The 20,055-nt window shown below is 39.3% G+C and overlaps 1 protein-coding gene across 8 annotated transcripts in view; it reads left to right on the top strand.

The window, feature by feature from the left end:
* Astn2 (astrotactin 2) overlaps positions 1–20,055 on the top strand; it is an 854,736-nt gene that overhangs the window by 381,751 nt on the left and 452,930 nt on the right. For all 8 annotated transcript variants that reach the window (XM_090330513.1, XM_090330512.1, XM_090330508.1 and 5 more), the window contains one exon: positions 9,925–10,092. In XM_090330513.1, the coding sequence (XP_090186639.1) occupies positions 9,925–10,092 (168 nt within the window). The remainder of the gene's footprint in view (positions 1–9,924; positions 10,093–20,055) is intronic.

The following is a 20,055-nucleotide window of genomic DNA, read 5'->3' as shown; positions in this document are numbered from 1 at the left end:
AAATGTCTGAAGTGCTGAATTTACAGGCACGTACCATCACGCTCATCACCTTGCATTTTAATATTCCATCATCAACCTTTTGCTTGTGTGCTTTGGGAGAGTTACCTTCAGTTTCCTTCAGCCTTCATGTCCTTGTCTGCAAAATGGAAATAAAAAATGGCATCGTCCCTCCAGTGACATTTCTAAGATCAATTGGATGTATAGAAGCTGCAGCAAAAAGTCTTATTTGATAAGTTCACTCATTATGTCAGAGGCACTTCACATTTTACTCACAAAGAAATAAGCACCTCTGCCTTCTCTTTAAATAGGAAGCTGATAAAAGAGATATTGAGAATTTCCCAAAGCCGCTCAGTTAGTAATGTCCAACAGCGGCTTTTGCATCTGTTTGCCAAACTCAAGAATTATACTTTTTCTAATAAAGCCAAAAAGAAGAGCATAGGCAGGAGATCTGAGGGCAAAGCATTTCTCTCTCCTTCTCTCTCTCTCTCTCTCTCTCTCTCTCTCTCTCTCTCTCTCTCTCTCTCTCTCTCTCTCTGTCTCTCTCTGTCTCTCTTGCTCACTCTCTCTTGCTCTCCTCTATCTCCCTCAATCCCCCCAACACACACACACACACACACACACACACACACACACACACACACACACTACTGACATCAAGAGACACAAAAGCACGCAGGTGTCTGGACCTAATTTAATCAGTTAGCATCCAATTAGCATTATAGTAATGAGACAGATTTGGGATGAATTGTTAATATGGTTATTCTTAGTGTTCCCAATTGTGGACCATCTTTGCCAGACAGCCCCTGACAGTTGTGCAGACTCTAGAAGAAGCAGAGACACTTGTATGTTGAGAGCAAAGGTCAGAGCTAAGAAGGTACAGGGCAGTGAAAGCAGCCAAACTGGTAGTTTTTGAAAGAAGCCATGAATTTTCTCTTATTACTTCCATTGCTATTCTTGTCTGACTCACGTGTTGTGTATTTTCACTGTAAATATAATGAACCTAATGTGTGCCAGGTGTTGTTCTCGTCTTCCTCACTCCTGAAGTGTGCCTTCTCTCTCACCTTACCAAAATCCAACCTGGAACATTATAAAACTCAGAGGAACAACTCCTGGCAGAAATTAGCCTAGGAGAAATCAGTATAGTGCACTTTCCTCATTGTGCCAGAGAGCAAGAGGACTCTTCCATTTTATCAGTGAAACATGTATCTGGTGGTGTTTCAGCAAGAATTGTATTACACAACTTCAGGAATGTTCGTTCATAGGGGATGTAATTATTCATAGAATTATCTGAGTCTTTGTATATGTATATATAAGTATATATACACATACATGGGCATACAAGTATGTTACTGTCAATTGAAATAGAAAAAACACAATTGTGTATTGTATCCATGGATAAACATTATTATATGTGAAATGCATTGATTTCTAAGTAAATTTTGTAAAATATAAAAAGCTATAGCCAAATACTATATTGTCTGTAGGCATGAACTTTCTTTAATAGTTTTGCATGAACTTTCTTTAATGGTCATAGAAAGTACCGATAGTGAAGATGACTGATGAAGATTAAGTAGTTTGTTTCAGGATCACCCAACAACTTATTTCTGGGTTGGGCTTCATCGATTCCTCTCTTGTCTTTTGGAGGTAGCTAAGGGAGAGAAGGAGAATTCTCAGTATTAGAAAGTCACAGGTAAGCCAACATGGTGCCACAAGAGTGTAGTTTTAGTAATTTAGAAAGCTGACATCAGGAGTACTGTAGTCTGAGGCCAGTATACACAGAAAGTTTGTGAGGCTGGGAAACTAAAGGCTGGAAGTGGTGTGGTACATCTGTCATCCTAGCTATTGTGTGAAGTATAGAAAAGGAAAAATCTCTGTCTTCACAGGCCTCAGCCAAAAGGAAGAAAATCACTAAAGGAAAAGGGGATGGAGGCATGGCTTAAATGGTAGAAAGCCTGCCTAGCAAGCTTAGAATCTTTATTTCAAACCTTGTTACCAAGAAAAAAAATAAATAAAAAAGGAAGGAAGGACAGAAGGAAGGAAGGAAGGAAGGAAAGAAGGAAGGAAGGAAGGAAGGAAGGAAGGCAGGCAGGCAAGCTGGAAATATTGAAAAATATGCAAAGGAAAAGAGAGAGGAGGAAGGAAAAGTAGGAGAGAAGAGGGAAAGAGAAGAACAGGGAGGGGAGGGAAGAGATGAACGTGACCATGGATTTGGAGAACAACTTTCCACTGTGTGTGTTCATGAAAAAAAGCACTGATCTTAGACCCAAAAGAAATTCAGCATGGAGAGTGGATCTGATATATAAATTACTAATAAAGTTATGAAGAAACAAGGACAAAACTAAAATTCTTAAGAATAAAGAGCTCTTTTGTCCTTTCAACCCAAATTCTTCTTTAAACAAGTTAAAAGAAAAAAAAATGAAAAACGTTTCATGACTTTGTTCTTTCACCATTACCTAGGTTAGTAACAAATTGCTGTATTCCTTGGGGAGAAAATATGTGTTTCAAAAGTTAGAACTTCAAATATCCTTTGTCTAGAACCAAATACCCCTCACCTAATGTTGAAGCAAAACCAGTGATACATAAAGGCATGTAGAATTGAGTGGCAATCTGTTTTTAACCAAACTTTGATCACACTTTGAAATGGGGAATTCAGAAAATGGTTGAAAGAGGGCAATTTCCCAGAGGAAATGTGGGTTATAACACTTCAGAGGAAAACTGCATTGGGGAGGTATAGAAACAGAGAGAGAGAGATCTTGCTGTATTTGGGAAGAGCCAGTTCCCTCATGTAAAACACCCCAAATCCCAGTTGCTTCTCCAACTTCATGCTTCTTTTTCTGGGGGTATTTAGGGATGTCTCTGATTGGCTTCCCAAAGTATTAATACCTCCTTATCCTAGGATAGGAACCCCAGCTTTGTGATTTCTTATCTCTACTGGGTCTACTCCCTATGGCCTGCCTGTGTGAGGTACTGCAGCCACTTCACTAGGGGTCACAGCCCTTGAGTTCTTCGATAGCATTGACACTCTCCTGCAGTGTGGCCTTGGGAAAAGTCCAGTAGACATCACTTCATTTTTCTCTTCTATTCCAGCAGTAGAAGGATTGGAGTCTCAAAGATTAGGCTATAGGTACTAATATGGCCAAGAATTTGTGAAACCTTGGGATATTTTATGATTCATTGTACAGGCAGTATATGATATACTTGCACAAATCTAGATGGTATAGTCTGCTATACCCTCAAGCTGCATGGCCCATATAAGTGATACCACTGACTGCTCCTACAGCCATAGTAGAAGAAACAACAGGAGATGAAATGAGCACGAGAAAGATGATGCATCAGGAGATGTAAGAAAGTTGAGATGTATGTGACTAGTGCAAGTGGAACACAGTGTTCTAATTTAGAGTCAACTCTGTGTGTGTGTGTGTGTGTGTGTGTGTGTGTGTGTGTGTGTGTGTGTGTTGATGACCCTGGGGAAAAATGGTATTTTCCTGTAAAAGGATCTAGCAAGTAGTTGACTCTTTCAAAAGAACTACTGAAATTCTGCTTTCTTAGATTCTTTCTTGCCCTCACTTGCACCTTTATTGCATGATGTATATGTATTGTATTATAATGTCTCTGACACTGCCTGCATCCATCCAGTGCTGTTGGAAATGTCTGGAGCCAGATTGGTCACCAGACTTGGGGCATCTAAAAGATGGATGAAAGGAGCTTAGATCAGACTAAGTTTTTATCCTGAGCTCCATAAACTTCTGAGCACTCCATGGCTAAAACTGCATTTCAATTATTTGATTTCCTTTGAAATACTGTGCATTTTACTTTATCCACTTAAAAAATTCATTCTGAAAAGAATTCATAGGGAACTCTGGCACAAAATAAAGCTTAGTAAATAGAACAAATACCAAGATTAAGAGATACTCATCAAATAAGGTATAAGTGTATTTGATTGCTAGACCTGCAAACAACCACAACCAGAGTGGCTTCTATAGTCTTTCTTCACCGTTTTATTAGAGATGAGAATTCAAAGGTCAAGGCTGGTGTTGATCATCAGGGATGGTTTGTCTGAGGCTTCTGTCCTTGGCTGGAAGATGGCTCTCTTCTTTCCATTTTTATATGACCTTCACTAGGTGGTGAATTTCTTCTTATAGGATAATTGACTTTATTAGATTAAAGGTCACACTAATGACACCATTGAACCTCTCCAAAGACCCTATTTTCAAATACGGTAACATTCTAAGACAGTAGAAGTTTAAGACTACTGGCATATGAACTTCAGGGTTACATTATCCAGCCTATAACAGGTGATGACCATACAGTTGAATAGCAGAAGGTTGAAGGGAAAAGAAATGACAGGAGAGAGAACAGGAAGGAGAAGATTTGGAGGAGAAAATGAAAGGGTAGCTGATGACTCTCAGCCCAGGGACTGTGGTAAGAAAAACCTGTCTCAGATTGTTGTGAGAACAAATAGTTTGCCTTTGCTCAACCTTGTAAAACCTCAAACTTGTTTTTTTTTTGGGGGGGGGGGTCATGGGGCTTGAACTCTGGCCTGGGTGCTGTCCCTGAGCTCTTCAGCTCAAGGCTACTGCCCTACTCTTGAGCCACATTCCCACTTCCCATTTTCTAGTGATTAATTGGAGATAAGAGTCTCTCAGTTTGTATTTCCTGGGCTGCCTTTGAACCTCGATCCTCATATCTCAGTCTCCTGAGTAGCTAGGATTACAGGCGTGAGCTACCGTGCCCGGCTCTCAAACATGTTTTGACCCCCTTTTTACTATTTGATCCACCGTTCCTCAAAGTGCTCTTATTTAAGGGTGGATTGTAGGATGTAGCTAAGCCTGACGTATCTCTGGATTTAGAAATGAGCTGGAGATGATCTATTGGAGCGGATAGTAGATGTGGTCCTTGTTTCCACTTCATCAGAGTTGTGTTCTTTTCTTATTATCCTCTTATGTCTATGTAAGATGTTTCTCCCAGACCTAACAGCTTGACAGATAGAATCTGTGGCGCTATAACAGAAGGAAGAGAATGTCTCTTTACTTGTCACTTAAAGAAAAGAGGGCAAATAGAGAAGAGAATATGTTGGGCCCAAATCATCTCTGTGTTTCATTCGTGAAGATCATCTTTCCCCCACTTGTCAGCTGGCCATCTACCTCTGTGACCACAGCTGCGTATTGAAATCTTCTATCCATGACTCTCAGGTGTCTGTCTCATGGTTCCTGGTGTAATGAAAAGGATTTAGCTGCTGTCTGGCTCTTCAGGTATTTTTTAAGGCAATTCTTTTTTTTTGTCTAGTGATACCTCCTTCGTGTTATTTTTAGTTTTCATTTGTAGCTCTCTGTTTCTTTAGGGGATGCTGTGCCTCTGGCTTTTCAGAGAATATTTCAGAGTGGCCTGAGTTTCCCAGCTCACCCCTGATCTACGCTGTACAATTACTGAAACAGGCTTATAATCAATGTAATTGAAGATCAGAGTTAATGAGGACCTTCGTGCCCGTGTAGTCCCCTGAGCAACGCTGGGCTTCAGATGCTAGATAAGAAAATGATTGGGCTGAACTGAAAATCCATTTGGCTAATTAGATGATGTATATTCCCACAAGGCAGCGAGAGAGGGAAAAAATGTACTTATATGTTTAAAAATAAGGAGAGTGAGGTTCAAATTTTATTCTGGAATAGGAGAGACTGTGAAGAGTAGCTTTATTTTCTAACGTTCATAAGATTAACAAAATAAAAAGAAGAAGTGTTATCATCAGCCTGACATCCTTCCTTTCTCACAACCCTGTGATGGAGAGAGCTGCAGTTCCCACAAGTTGCATGTGGAACTTTGATTTCATTAATACACTTGACATTCAGTAAACTCCTGGTATGTGACGGGCATTTTGCTGAGAGATTGATTGATAAGGAGTAATGAATCATAGCCTGATCCCTGTAGGAAATCACACTCCATCAGAGGAAGCAGCCTCTCCAACCCTACATGACAGGCAATGAAGAGGAAGATAGGGATGGTTGTAGAGGGGTAGGGGAAGGACACAGAAAGATACCCAGCAGAATCCTATGATTCTCACACTTGCCTGGAATAAATGGAAGGTTCCAGCTTTGTCGTTTAGGGGAGGAAATAAAAATAACCATCTTGCTTGTTTTCACTTTTCTACTTACTAATTATACAAATTTAGCAAGGTCATTTCTCTCTGATCCCTAAGTTTTCCTTCTGTAAACTAGACATACCTGCCTCTGAAAGCTGGTGCACAGATTAAATGAACAAAATGCTCGTTGAATCAATCCCGGGAATATGAACAGAGAGTACCTTTAAAGGAGAGCTGCTCTCTTCTGCTGTTAAGCTAAGCGTAGACCTCTACAAGTCTTCTTTTAAAGAAGCTAAGGATGACCTACTGATTTAATCTATTCCTGCTGATATCATAGAATATCGTAGCCTGAGTGCCGTGTCAACAACAAAAATCTGCATCTCATAGCTCTGGGGATGGAAGAGTCTAAGATCAAGGTGCTAGCAGATTTGGTGTCTGCTGAGAACTTGATTCCCAGTTCACAGGTCATCTTCTCACTGTATCTTCAAATCACTGAATGCGTATGGGGGATTTCTTGTCTCTCTTTGATCAGAGCATTAACCTCAATCATAATTGCTCCCCATCCCTAATTACCTCCCAAAGTCTCCACTTCCACATCTGACCCATATTGGGGATCTTGATTTAGTATAGGAATTTTGGAAGCACATATGTAATAATTTCACCCACTTCTGAATCAAGCCCTTCCAAGGAAATTCCTATTTCTCATATAGGAAATCTACTAACTCCTATTGAATTCACCGGTTTCCAAACATGTAAGAAATCAAAACAACAATCAAGATAACTCCAGTTCACTCTAAGGCATCCATTTTCCCAGCTTCCAAGAATATGGGTGGGCCACCCCTCCTCCACTGAGTTCTCCCTGAAACCGAAATGAAAGACATCACTTCATTCAAGGTTGTGTGTCTTCCCCAATAATGGTCAACTGCCTATGACTGGTCAATAGGGAGCTACAAAGGCTCACCTTGATTTCAACAACTCTAGAGGATCTTCATCAACTTGGGGTTCCCAGAGGCCAAGTACAACCACATGATAGTTTGACTTTTCTGCCCAGCTCACTTTGCTCATTGTCTCAGAAGAATGTGCCTCCCCGCACGCCCACCAAACAGATCCAGGTGTTGTTCTTAGCCTAAGACAAAATCACTGTGTCATAGGATTTTTGTTGGTGGTGGTGGTCACGGGCCTGAATTCAAAGCCTGCCTACTTCTGCTCAAGGCTAGCACTCTCCCACTTTGAGCCACCACTTCTGGTTCTCTGGTGATTAATTGGAGAGAAGAATCTCATGGACTTTACTGCCTGAGTTGAGTTTGAACCATAAACCCCCAGATCTGAGCCTCCTGAGTAGCTAGAATCACAGGCATGAGCCACCAGGACGCTGTTGTGTATCATCTGATCTTTATGTCAGTCCCTGAAGGGAAGCTATATCCATGCTTTTCATAGACAGTTACTACAAATTGATACTCTGGCCCAAACTTACAGAGCAAGTAAGTGTCTGAGGACCTGAACTCATATTTTGGTGACTGTTCCCTTTATCATTGCTTTCCTGAAGTAGCTGGATTAGCCAAACTCAGCCGTGGGACACAATTCAATATCCATCCCTCAGTCTTTAGTGAGAATAAATACAAGAATTATCCATTTAAACAGCATGACTGTGCTTTTTAAAAGAAAAATCTGCAGTTGATACTGATGTTCACTGCCTTGCTCAAGGACCCATGTGATATGTTTCTGCTTGGGCTTTGTTCCAGTGGGGGAAATATGGCTTTGCAGATAGATTAGCATATCTTCACTTGCCAGAAATGTTAAAATATGGAATCCAGCAGTCTCCTTTTTTTTTTAAAGTGTCTTTTCTTTTCTTTAGCTTCCAAGGACTTTAGGGCCAACTTCAAATGTGGTCATTTCCTTATCTGAAAGCCTGATGCTATCTACTCCTGTTGCTTCATATAGATGCTTTCTGCCTCCCCATAGAAATTCATGCCATCCTCTGTGCTGTCACATGAGAATTCATTTTACAGGGTAGCATAAATCATGTTTTGTGAGTCAGAGGAGATAAACATAGTCTGTCATGCCTTTGGCCTTTGCCGGGAAGCTCCTCCACTCACAGTCTCCCATGTTCTGGTGGCCACATACAGGTTATCCCTCCTTGCTGGCCACTTTCAATTGGATCACAGGAAGTCACCTGACTCAAGACAAGTCCAGCCATAAACCAACATCAGGTAGTCATGGGGCGTAATAGAGAGTTTGATGTCAAACACATACGATGCTTATCAATGGAGGCCCTTTTGGGGAAATTTGAATTATATCATCTGTCAGTAGAAAGATTTCTTAAAGGAAGAGGACAAAGGAGAGAGGCTGAGTCACATTAATTATGAAGCAATGTTTTGTTCTCTGTGTTAAAGATTCCTTGATCAGCCGGTTCCCAGCTTTGTGGAGTCTGGGCCTATTTGGCCTCATACTCTTCACCTCACAAAATTCATTTGTATTTTTTTCTGCTGATTACATATGCCACCATTTATAATCCATACGCATTTATATTAAATGGGCTTTTGTGTCTTCATCTCCAAACCTGTGCCTGAATACACGTGTATGTACAGACATGTAGAATATATATGGATGTGTGTATAATTTCATAGTGATATAATTATTATAGGACAATTGATATTATCCAACATAGTATCACATATAGGTGTACATGTGTCTGTATTTTGTATCTGTCTATATGAGTTAGTGAGAATCATTTCAGAGCAAAAACTTTAAAGCCAAAGGCTCATGGTTGTCCTACATGAATTTTCAGGAACACATTTAAGTCATTATTGAAAAAACTGATTAGTTGCAATAACAGTTTCAATTTTCAATCTCCCCTGAGGACAATCTATCTGGTGCCACTGGATTTTAGTCCCAGGTGGCAAGAGCTGCCTGGAACTGCTTCCCAGCTGTTCCTTTAGGATGGAGCCTCTCCTGTCCTTTTTATCCTCAACCCTGCCTGTCCTGTTATTTCTCAGCAGCAGGCATTTTTTTTCAATGTGTGTTTTTTTTGGGGGGGGTAAAGTTGCTGGAGATGTCTTTGAAAAACTCTGTGATTTTGTCTCTCATTGTCTCTGTCTCAAAACAAAAAAATAAACAAAAAGTGATCTTGGGAGCCTATCTCAGTGGTAAAGTAGTTTTCTAGCAAATTCCAGGCCCTGGGTTTAATGCTTCCTCTCACTATAACCAAAAACAAAACTCACAGCACCAGCTAGGGAAGGAGGCTTAGATGCTATTTCTGTTACACACAAACCAGGCTTTCTCATAGATGTCATCAACACACTCACTTTGAGACATTTGTGACCCTCTTCCAGAGGGAATGGACATGTGACAGAGACATTTGCTTTTATTTACTTTTGAAACTTAGCACTTAACTAATCAGACACTAAATACTTTATCTATGGTGAATCTCATTAGTATCCCCATTCATAGATGAACTTGTCAAATCCCAGAGCCAACAAGTGACTTTCCAAAAGTCAGTGCCAGTAAAACCATACCCAGGAGCTGAACCCATGTGCCCCTCAGCTAAAGGATTTACTAGGCTTCCCTGTGTCTGGTTTATCTCTGTTCTTTTTAACTTCTTGCACCATCTTGGCACAGGTGAAGGTTCTATAAATGTTTTGTAAATGACTATCAGTTGCAGAGTGGACAACTGGCTTGTATACTCATTTATTTCAACATTGTGAGCGGTGGTACTCTGAAATGGTGGAGAAACTAGCTGACTCTCTCTCTCTCTCTCTCTCTCTCTCTCTCTCTCTCTCTCTCTCTCTCTCTCTCTCTCTCTCTCTCTCTCTCTCTCTCTCTCTCTTTCTCTCTCTTTCTCTTTCCCCTAGGGAGCAGCTTTGTGGTGAGTGAAGGGAGCTACCTGGATATTTCCGACTGGCTGAACCCAGCCAAGTTGTCCCTGTACTATCAGATCAATGCCACCTCCCCATGGGTGAGAGACCTCTGTGGACAAAGGACAACCGATGCCTGTGAACAGCTCTGCGACCCAGAAACGGGTGAGTCATAGACTATGGGTGCTGGAACAGAGGCATCTGGGGGAGAGAGAGTACGGGTTGAAGGAAGGTGTACCTTTCTTTTCCCAGAGGAATTCTGCATCATTGATAAAAATAAAGGACTATGATCTTTTAACTTAATGCTAATTATTATTAATTATTATTACCATGTTCTGGTGAGGGAGAAGTTAGTTAGAAATCACAAAACTTCCAAGGTAGACCACAGAGAACACTTGGATCAACAGCTGCAATGCAACTTGTCCAAAGGATACAGTGCTATCTGTTCCTTGCTCTCTGGCCTTTCTTTAGCAAGATCCTGAGCATCTTCTAGAACCAGAGAATGAAAGGCATGAAACCTCAGAGCCTGTTGTAAACATTTACTGAGATGATACCTGTAAAATTCCTAGGGTTGCTCTACAGCAAGTCACTTGCTCAGCACAGGCAAGAAGTCCAGGATGGCTGGGCAAGAATGAGAAAGGGAAAGAGTAGGAGATGAAATGAGGACCAGAAAGTCAGGGGTTCAGAGTGCTTTCAAGCTTTGTGTAAGAAACTGGGTACTGTGAATTTTTCTCTCAATGGGTTGGACAGCCTTTGGAGGATGTGACCACTCTGGCTGCTCTATGGGACATCTTAGCATACTCTTACTCTGACCTAGGCAAAAGTTGGTAGTGAATTGGACCATGGGACTGAAGGAAAAACAAATGGTAAGAATGATCATACTCGGGACGATGTTGCGTCTAGGTTTGATAGAATTTGTTATTGATTATGGGATGAGACAAATAGGGTAGACTCAAATGAAAACTTGAGCTATCATCTTTGTTGTTGCTTTTGGTTGTGGAGTTTAAACTCAGGGCCTGAGCACTGTCCTTGAGCTCCATTTCCAGTTTTCTGGTGGTAAATTGTAGGTAAGGGTCTCACAGATTTTCCTGCCTGGTCTGGCTTTGAGCTACGATAGTCAGATCTCAGCCTCGTTGGATAGCCAGGATTACAGGCGTGAGCTACTGGCATCTGGAATCATTTCTTCAGTCAAAGGATGCCATGGGAGAATCAAGGTTGAATGGGACAGAGGTAGCGGGGTGGTGGTGGGGAGGAAGGGGCTGATAAAGAACAGTGTGTTCTGAACATGAATTCAAGATGCCTACTGAGCATCTTGGAGTAGAAATGGAGAATGGGCATTTGGTTCTTGTCTTGAAAGCTCTAGCTACATTGGTGTCTAGTTTCAAGGCAGCTATTAATCCTGCCCCCACAGGAAATGAGTGGATAGCTTTACAGTGTACCTTCCATGGGATACTCAGTACATCTGGTAGAAAGAATGATGTCTGTTGTCTGACCTGTGAGTTCCTTATAGGAAGGATGGTCTTATCTGACTTCATGCCTGCCTGAGAATTGCACTGGTGATCCAAGCCCAAGTTTTTCTCTTCCACAATATGTTCGGAGAAAACACAATCTGGGGTAGTCTTGTCTTTAGATTAAAGGCACAGATTCATTATACCCCTCCCACACACACAATAAGAAATAAACTCAAAGACTTATTCTATTATAGATCCTGAGCAGGCAGGATAGAATGAGTCAGGAAGGTAGTCCTGCATCCCAGTCATGAAAGAGGGAATCGGGCACAGCAAGGGATGAGGGAGTCAATTAGGAGTATATTTAGAGAATATGGTATGAATCACTTTAAATTTACCAGAACTTGTCTCAGCGATCCATTTAAAGGAAGTATCCAAAAGACAGAGAGCCTGTTCTGTTGTTGGAGAAAGATGCCTCTAAGTTCTTACCACTAGCATAAGCACTGTGGCATCTATGATGCTCAGCCATGGCTTAATATATTTGGCTTACCACACTGGATACCTGGATGGAGGATTAGAGCATTTCCCTGACCTGTGTCAAGGGTGACTGAGCCAAGATTCCGATACCAAGAAAATACATATTATAATAATAATTTAAGGCAAACATTTAAGATTTAAGATAGAACAGCACAAAATTATAAAGATTCACTTCAGGCTCTTAAGTCAAAAACAAGTTTTAGCCAAAGATAGAAATTTTCCATTCAATAGTGTCTAGGTGGTGTTTAAACCCAATAGAAACTATGTGATTTACACAAAATACTCAGCTCATGGACAATACTGTATTTGTAATTAGTGTTCAATAGATGCTAGTTTTTGTCTATAAGGAAACAGGAGTCAGAGAGAGGGGTGGGGGAAGGACTTGCAAAGGTTTCAAAGGAAGTTAGGAGTTGAGCTGGGATTAGAACTCAGATCTCCTGACCTCCAACGTTCTTTTCTTTTCTACCTGTGTATTGGACTCTTTTCTCTGGAATTTTATTCTTTTTCTGTAAGAATCCGGCCATGATGATAGTCACAGAGAAAAAGGCAAAGATCTCTGCTCTATTAGGTGACCTAATTCTGATGTCTATTTTTTCATATATTTTTATTGTAATTAATAGAAGGGTTACATTATATTTGACAGATAGAATATGTATTACTTCACAAACATTGATACTCTTTCTCATGTCTTGGTCCCCATTTCCCTCCCCCCATCCCTGCCCCTCATCTTGTATCCTTCCCTTCCCTGTCCTATTTCAAATAACCAAATAAGTATATATACAATATATCAGATAACAAGGTAAAATACTGTAACCATATGAGATAACCAAGGGACAGCAAAAGAGATGAGAGATAACAGAGTACATTAAGGACATAATGACTCATTATATGGCTTTTGTTTCCTTCTCCTGGAGGTCCTTTCATTTAGTGCCATACTATATGGCCTTATGTATCTAGGTTTTGCTCTGTTGTAAATCTCTGCTAGGAGAGCCCAAGGTTTCTACTGATTATGACAAATGAGGGAAAACATTGAGTCTATGTTCCTTTGAGTCTGGCTTACTTCACTTAATGATTTTTTCGAAGTCTTTCTATTTCCTTACAAATTGGGTGATGCCATTCTTTCTGACAACAGCATAGAATTCCATTGTGTATAGATACCACATCTTGTTGATCCACTCATCAACTGAGGGGCATTTGGGTTGGTTCCATATCTTTGCTATAGTATATAGTGCTGCAATGAACATTGTTGTGCTAGTGGATTTAGTATGTCCTTGTTTCTGGACGAGTGGGTAAATGCCAAGCAATGAAATTGCTGCATCGTAAGGGAGCTCTATGTTTAGTCTTTTGAGGAACTGCCATACTGCTTTCCATAGTGGTTGAATGAGTTTGCACTCCCACCAACAGTGTAGTAGTGATCCCTCCTGGCCACATCCCCTCCAGCATCTGCTGTTATTAGTTTTCTTCATCCTGGCCATTCTAACTGGAGTGAGGTGGAATCTTTGAATTGTTTTGATTTGCATTTCTTTTATGGCCAGAATGTCGAGCATTTCTTCATGTGTCTATCATCAGAATATAGACATTGTTCAAGAGAAGAATTGCCAGGGAGTGGATTTCAAGACCTATCTCTCATTCATCTCTGTAGTGGTCACCTGAAACATAGTAAGTGGGAAGAATTGCAAAGAGAGGAAGGAAGAAGCCAATTTGTTTCCTCATCCTTGAAGTAATCACCTATACCAATTATAGCTTTTTCCCATATCCACTTACATGAAAACACTATTGTTTTCAAGGTTTTCAAAACTGGGTCATGAAAACAAATTGTGTAACAGCCAGTCATTTGAACTAGGATGCTTTTGTGTTATGAATAGTTAATGTTATGTCTTCAGTAGCCTCTCTCTTTGTATTGTCCTGTCTGCTCATAACCACAGTTGCTAACTATACGAGGTCTCCACTTCTGAGTGGAGTTCAAGCTCCTCCTTCTACCTGAAATACCCTTTACCCCTTTTATCATGTATCTTCCAATATTCTACTCACTTAATTGCCTCTCATTCCTCACAGTAGAACGGATGGCTTCTACAGACTCATTAGAGTCTTTTGTTAAATAAAAACAAGATTACAAATTTATTTTTCCCTGCTAGAAGAGAAGCTCATAAGACCAGGGAGGACATGCTACTTATTCTGGTATTTTTCCCCTCCCCCAAACCCAACAAAATATCTTATTCTCATAAATCACTCAAGGCATAAATAAATGGGGCTATCCACAGGTGAGAAGTAGAAATGGGATCATAAGATCCCTGAATATATTTTCATGAAGCTTGACTCAAATTCACTTGGTAAAATTTAGTTCAATTTGTTAGATTCAATTCAAGCAAGATTTTCTTAATTCTACAATTCATAAGTCTGGATATTAACTGCTATGGGAAATCACAGGCAAATTGGACAGTGTTCTTGTCTTCATGGATTTTACATTCTCACAGGGATAAAAAGAAACTGCTCATATAAAGTTATTATAAAAAACAGTATGGCATACATCAAGAATAAGGTGTTAACCAAGTGCCTGTAGAACAGGAATAAATGTATGCATGATGAGGATTTTAGGGGCTACAACATGGGAAAGATGACCTTTTAGCTTAGGCTTGTACAATCAATAGGTAGTATGAACATGAAGTGGGCTATAGCAAAGGGAGCTTGATTTTTAAAAGCCATGAAAATAACTAGACTCATTCTAGCAAAAGGGAAGAGCAGGTGGCTGGCACTTCAAGAATGTTCTGGACATGAAGTAGAGAAAAAGGGATCAGGAGTTTCAAGGAATGAATTTGGTATGATAAGATAAAGAAAGCTCATAAAAAACAGTATCAAGGCTAAGAGTTTAGCTCAGTGGTAGAGCACTTATCAATATATATTAGGTCCTTATTTGATCTCCAACATTAAGAGGATCAAAAAGGATTTGTGTCCAAACACTATCAGATGTCAAAGATTTTTTTTCTATGTGAGCCAACTGAAATGAAGAAACTACCTTCCTTCACCACTTGACTGTTTAAGGGAGCATCTTATTTTTTAAATTATACTTGGTCCTTCAGTAACTTCTTTCAGCAGTGGGAATTTGAGGGGGAAATCATACCAAAAATGAAATCCCCAAGCCACACACATGTTTTAGTCTTAGATGTAAAAAATGGCTAATTTTTCTTTACATAGGTAGCTCCTTCTGTCGGAGAAATCAGTAAGGATAACCAAAGCCACAGTCATGGTGCTTAGAGGCTTTTTTGGAGATTTTGATAAGAAAGATCATTTCTCCCAAGTGCTAGAGAAAAAAAGAAGATAGTAGGTTCGATGCTATAGTGGAAGCATATATGATTTCTGTGGCATCTGGACAAATTTGATAAGTTTTCCTGCTTACGTTTATTTTTCTGGGGATTTCATCAGTTATTTACACTCCCAAAGATAACTATGGAGTTAAATCCATGTATGTTGGAACCAGCTCATATGGACTAGTGAGAGTGAGAGCCACTCTTCCTGCTCTTTGTTCTTTTGTATGATATGGATAACTTGGAAATTGGCCCAAGGTGAGAATTTTGCTCTATCCAAATTGTTAAGTGCTACAGAATGAGGATTTATTGTCTATGGAATTCAATTTAAAACACTACATCACTTGGAAAGACAAGAAGAACCCAGTCAAGAAAGGAGGCCTACAAGGGTTACCAGAAACTTGAACATGTCACCTTGGCATATCTTTAGACTTCTTTCCAGAATAATCTACTCTTATTTTTCAAATCTAGGAGAACAGAGTATAGATAATAAAGGACTGCTTCCTATAGTCACCAAGGACAGAGCATCAAAGAGTTCAGATCATCTAGCATTGATTTTCAAGAATGTCATTGTGGGTAATTGTCTTAACAGGGGATAGCTTTATTAAAGTTCTGCACATGTGTGGTAATATGCTAAGTATTGTATGTCTTCGATAATATAGCCCAAACCAAATGAAGCAAATGACAGCAGAATGCTAATTCATTTACTCAGTTAGCTGTTCTTTCATCTAGTTATTCAAGCATTTAGTGGACAAGAATAGAATTAGAGCATCCTTTTGAGTCAGACAGAGTCAGTTCCAAATCTTTGCTTCTCTGTTTTTCGGTTGTTGATCTGTGGGTAAGACACTTAAAATATTTGAGCCTTGCTATTTTGTAACTGTAAAAATAAGAATATTTTCTGTTAGTTAGGATAAGAGGAAAAGCAGAATTATAACTCAATCAGGTGCACTACCTACTGCATGAGAGCACTCAATATGTTGACTCTTACTTTTATAATCAATATTCAGTCACTTGTGTCTTCAGTCATTAATTCCATAAATATTTCATGAGATAGTTAATCTTAACAAGGTGTGACTACATTAGGTAATGTGCAAGGAAATAAGACATAGACTTTGTCCTCTAGAAGTTGACAGTCTGTTAGAAAAGTTTCAAGATAGAAATTCCTGTACACTAGTCTTTCACTTTGTCTGTATGTGACTTTTCATCTCGGGCAATAAAAAGTCATAAACTTTCTAGAGCTAATCTCGCCCCAAATTTGCCATTTGACCTTGAGTATGTTACATACTATGAACTTCTGATGCTTTCTCTTTGGCAAAGTGTTGGGTAGGAATGTATTTTAATTCAAGAAGAGTTCCCATGCCTCATCTTATCTGAGCTAATGAGGAAATTGTCAGGCACAAAGGCCCCGAAACTTGCCCAATGTCACTCAGCAAATGAGTGGCAAGATACAAATTACAACTCTAAATAATTCCTAAGGCATTTTTCATCTCAAAATTCATATTTCTATGACCTTTTAAGCACTAATAACTCAGGGCATAAGTAAGATTGAAACAATTTGTAAATGGTACTTATGGCAAATTGAATTTTCTTTACACAATTGATATGAACTTCAGTCATGTTTGACCATCATATTCCATTTAGTTTCATGTATTCAGCAGCCACTTTTCATTTGTAATAGAAGAGGAAATGAGAACACAGTGTGCGTACTTAGGTCATATAGCTTTTGTACTAAATATTTCCAGCGTTTATATATTGTTTCTCTTACTTTGCTAGCCCTGTGTTATGAAACTGTAAGAGGACACAAAGTACTCTACGAAACAGCAAAGCTCAAGGATTCACAGAGATGGAGAATGTTCCTCTTTGAGGTTGTTAATGTTGAGATTTCTAGGCATCCCACTAGATACATTGAAGTGGGGTAGTCTATGGATAAGAGGCATGTCTGGCTCATATCTGCCATCCTACATTCACAGGAGGGTAAGATATGAGGAGCACAGTTCAACCCCAACCAAGGCAGGCAAGTTTGTGAGATTTGTATCACCAATTAACTACCAAAAAGTCAAAAATGGAGATGTGGTTCAATGATAGAGTGTTAGTCGTAAGAGAAAAAAACTAAAATGCCCAGGCCCTGACTTCAGGTTTCAGTACCAGAACAATTTTTTTTTTGAAATATAAGAAAAAAAGAAGTTGGGAGGTTATATGGGGACTAACATTCTGATAGGCTAGAGAGGAAGTACTGGAATATAACAAATGAATGAATGAATGAATGAATGAATGAGTCAATAAATGAAAATCAAGCGTCAGTGGCTGAAAGGTTAGTTTGATTAGTATTTTAATAACTCATCTATTAGATGATGCTCTGCCTTCAGCATCATGGTAGCTCTGATAGTGTTGAGGATAGGCAGCTAAAATATGTATTTGCTCAAAGAAAGACTTTTGTACTTTTTCTTTCTGAAAGTCACCTTTTGCAGTGAGTGAGGCACTGCCAGTTTTCCCTGAATTCAAATAAAATAAGCCCTGTCATTGTTAGAATTACTCCTTGTCTGACCATGGTGCTGTTCCCGTATCCTCTGCTGAGGGATTCTTCATAAAATGTCACTCTGACCCCTATAATATGTAGTACTCTTCAACTTCCCTTTCCTTGGTCCTAAATTTTACAAAAACCTGGATGCAACAAAAAGTGAATGGAGATTAAGTATAAATTAATGAATGTTGCACCATCCTCTTCAGACATGGAAGATACTGGGAATAAACTTTTGAAGACTACTTTCAACAAAAGCCATTGAAATCACAAGCCACGGTTTTTGTTTGCATTTCATAAAGTGCATCCATTAATCCTAAAAGCCCATTTCTCTTATCACATCTACCCACTTGATGCTGATTCATTCTCTATCTATGGCAGTTGTGAGTGTTTGACAATGGCTAGTGTAGCTTATGGTGAAGAGCAGTAATGTGAAGTTTTGACAAGCTATCAAGAGGTACATAAATACTAAACTGACAATAACGGTCCCTGAAATTCATTATGCTCCTATTGTGTCTGAAGCTCACACTGAGAATTTATGCAACTAGCTAAGTCTTCATAACAGCACTTCTAGAAAGTTATTATTGCTTTCATTTTCCATATAAGAATATCTCAATGTGGTTGATTGACAGTCCCAAGGCTATATATTTACTAAATACACTACAGGGATTTGAACCCAGACTGAATGACAAACCAGCTTTGAAGAGTTATTGTGTGAGTTTGCTTAGCACCAAGAAGAAACAGCCAGCCTGGCATTTTTCCCTTTGATAGGTATTTGCAGAGAATTCTCAGAAGGCATGAATCCTTTGGATAAAGCATTTACAGAATAAGTTGACTCAAAAAAAATAATAAATGAAAGGACCCAAATGGAATGAGGCAAGAGAAAAGCACAGAAGTGAGAGGTAGAATTTTTAGAGTGCTTATATATTGTAGAGACTATTTTATATCTGCTTGGTACTCTGGCTACATTTGCTTTCAATGTGCTATAAAACTTTAGGTTTGTGGAAAAGGATGGAGGTCTTTTTTTAATAAAAGTATAATCTGTGTCAAAGATGAGGTCATGGAATTTCAGAAAGGCTACAAGAGCAAGCAAAACATTTGGCTGTTAAAAATGGAGGACAGAAAGGTTAGACCAGGCTATGAGAAAGACCATACAAGCTTTCTTTAATTTGGAATTTGCCAAATCCACTGAAAGTTAATGCAGCCTTTGCTTGCTTTAGAACTAGAAAGAAGTTATGAGAATTTGAAAGCTCAAATTAAAAAGTTACATGTAGAAAGATGGCATCATGAAAGGTCTCTGATGATTATCTCTGAGATACAGTTACGTGAAAAGAGAGAAGCACTTTTAAGACTACATTTCATCCTCATAAACATAATTGTTGACATTCAAGTTCAAGGATGTAATTCATTTTCTCTAACAAGTATGTTTAAAAATATATTATAGCTTCCATGTCCGCGTGCCAGTAGCTCAGTCCTACAATCCTAGCTACTCAGGAGGCTGAGATCAGAGCCTTTCCACATAAGATCTGCCTCACATTGAATCTGCTGATCTGGACTGCATCTTTTGTAAAGTACTGATATAGTAAAATGATCACATAAGGCACTCCAGGAAGATTATTGGGAGACTGACCTAAATAAAGCATATTAAGCACTTAGCACACTAGCCTGGTATGTAAAGTTCAACAAATATTGGCTGTTATGAAAGCTGTGGCCTATCCTGGATTGAATGGAATGAGTATTTTTGGAATCATAAACGGCAGTCATTATGAGATAAAGTCAAGAAAGGTAATTTTTAAGGTGTGACTAGAGTGGGGTCAGGAAACAGACAATGATTGTGGTGGAATGGCTAGCCACACTGCATGGTCATTTAAATTAAAATGTGGAATGTAAGGATAGTATTACTTGAAGTGGCGAACCACAGGAGTGAGGGAGAGACAAGAGAGGTGGAGGTGATACTCTGAATGTACTTGGTATGCATGTATGAAAATGTTGTAATTGAACCCATTTGTAAGTTGATGAATGGATCAACAAGATGTGGTAGTTATACACAATAGAATTCTATGCTGTTGTCAGAAAGAACAACATCTCCCAATTTGTAAAGAAATGGAAAGACTTAGAAAAAATCATATTAAGTGAAGTAAGCCAGACTCAAAGGAACATAGACTCAAAGGTTTCCCTCATTTGTCATAATCAGTAGAAACCTTGGGCTCTCCTAGCAGAGATTTACAATAGAACAAAACCTAGATACATAAGGCCATATAGTGTGACGCTAAATGAAAGGACCTCCAGGATATAGAAACAGACGCCATATAATGAGTGATTG

Source organism: Megascapheus bottae, chromosome 3 (assembly GCF_031878675.1).
Source record: "Megascapheus bottae isolate mThoBot1 chromosome 3, mThoBot2.hap1, whole genome shotgun sequence".
NCBI lineage: Eukaryota > Metazoa > Chordata > Mammalia > Rodentia > Geomyidae > Megascapheus > Megascapheus bottae.
Note: the sequence above shows the minus strand (reverse complement) of the source record. Positions and strands in the feature narration are given on the sequence as shown.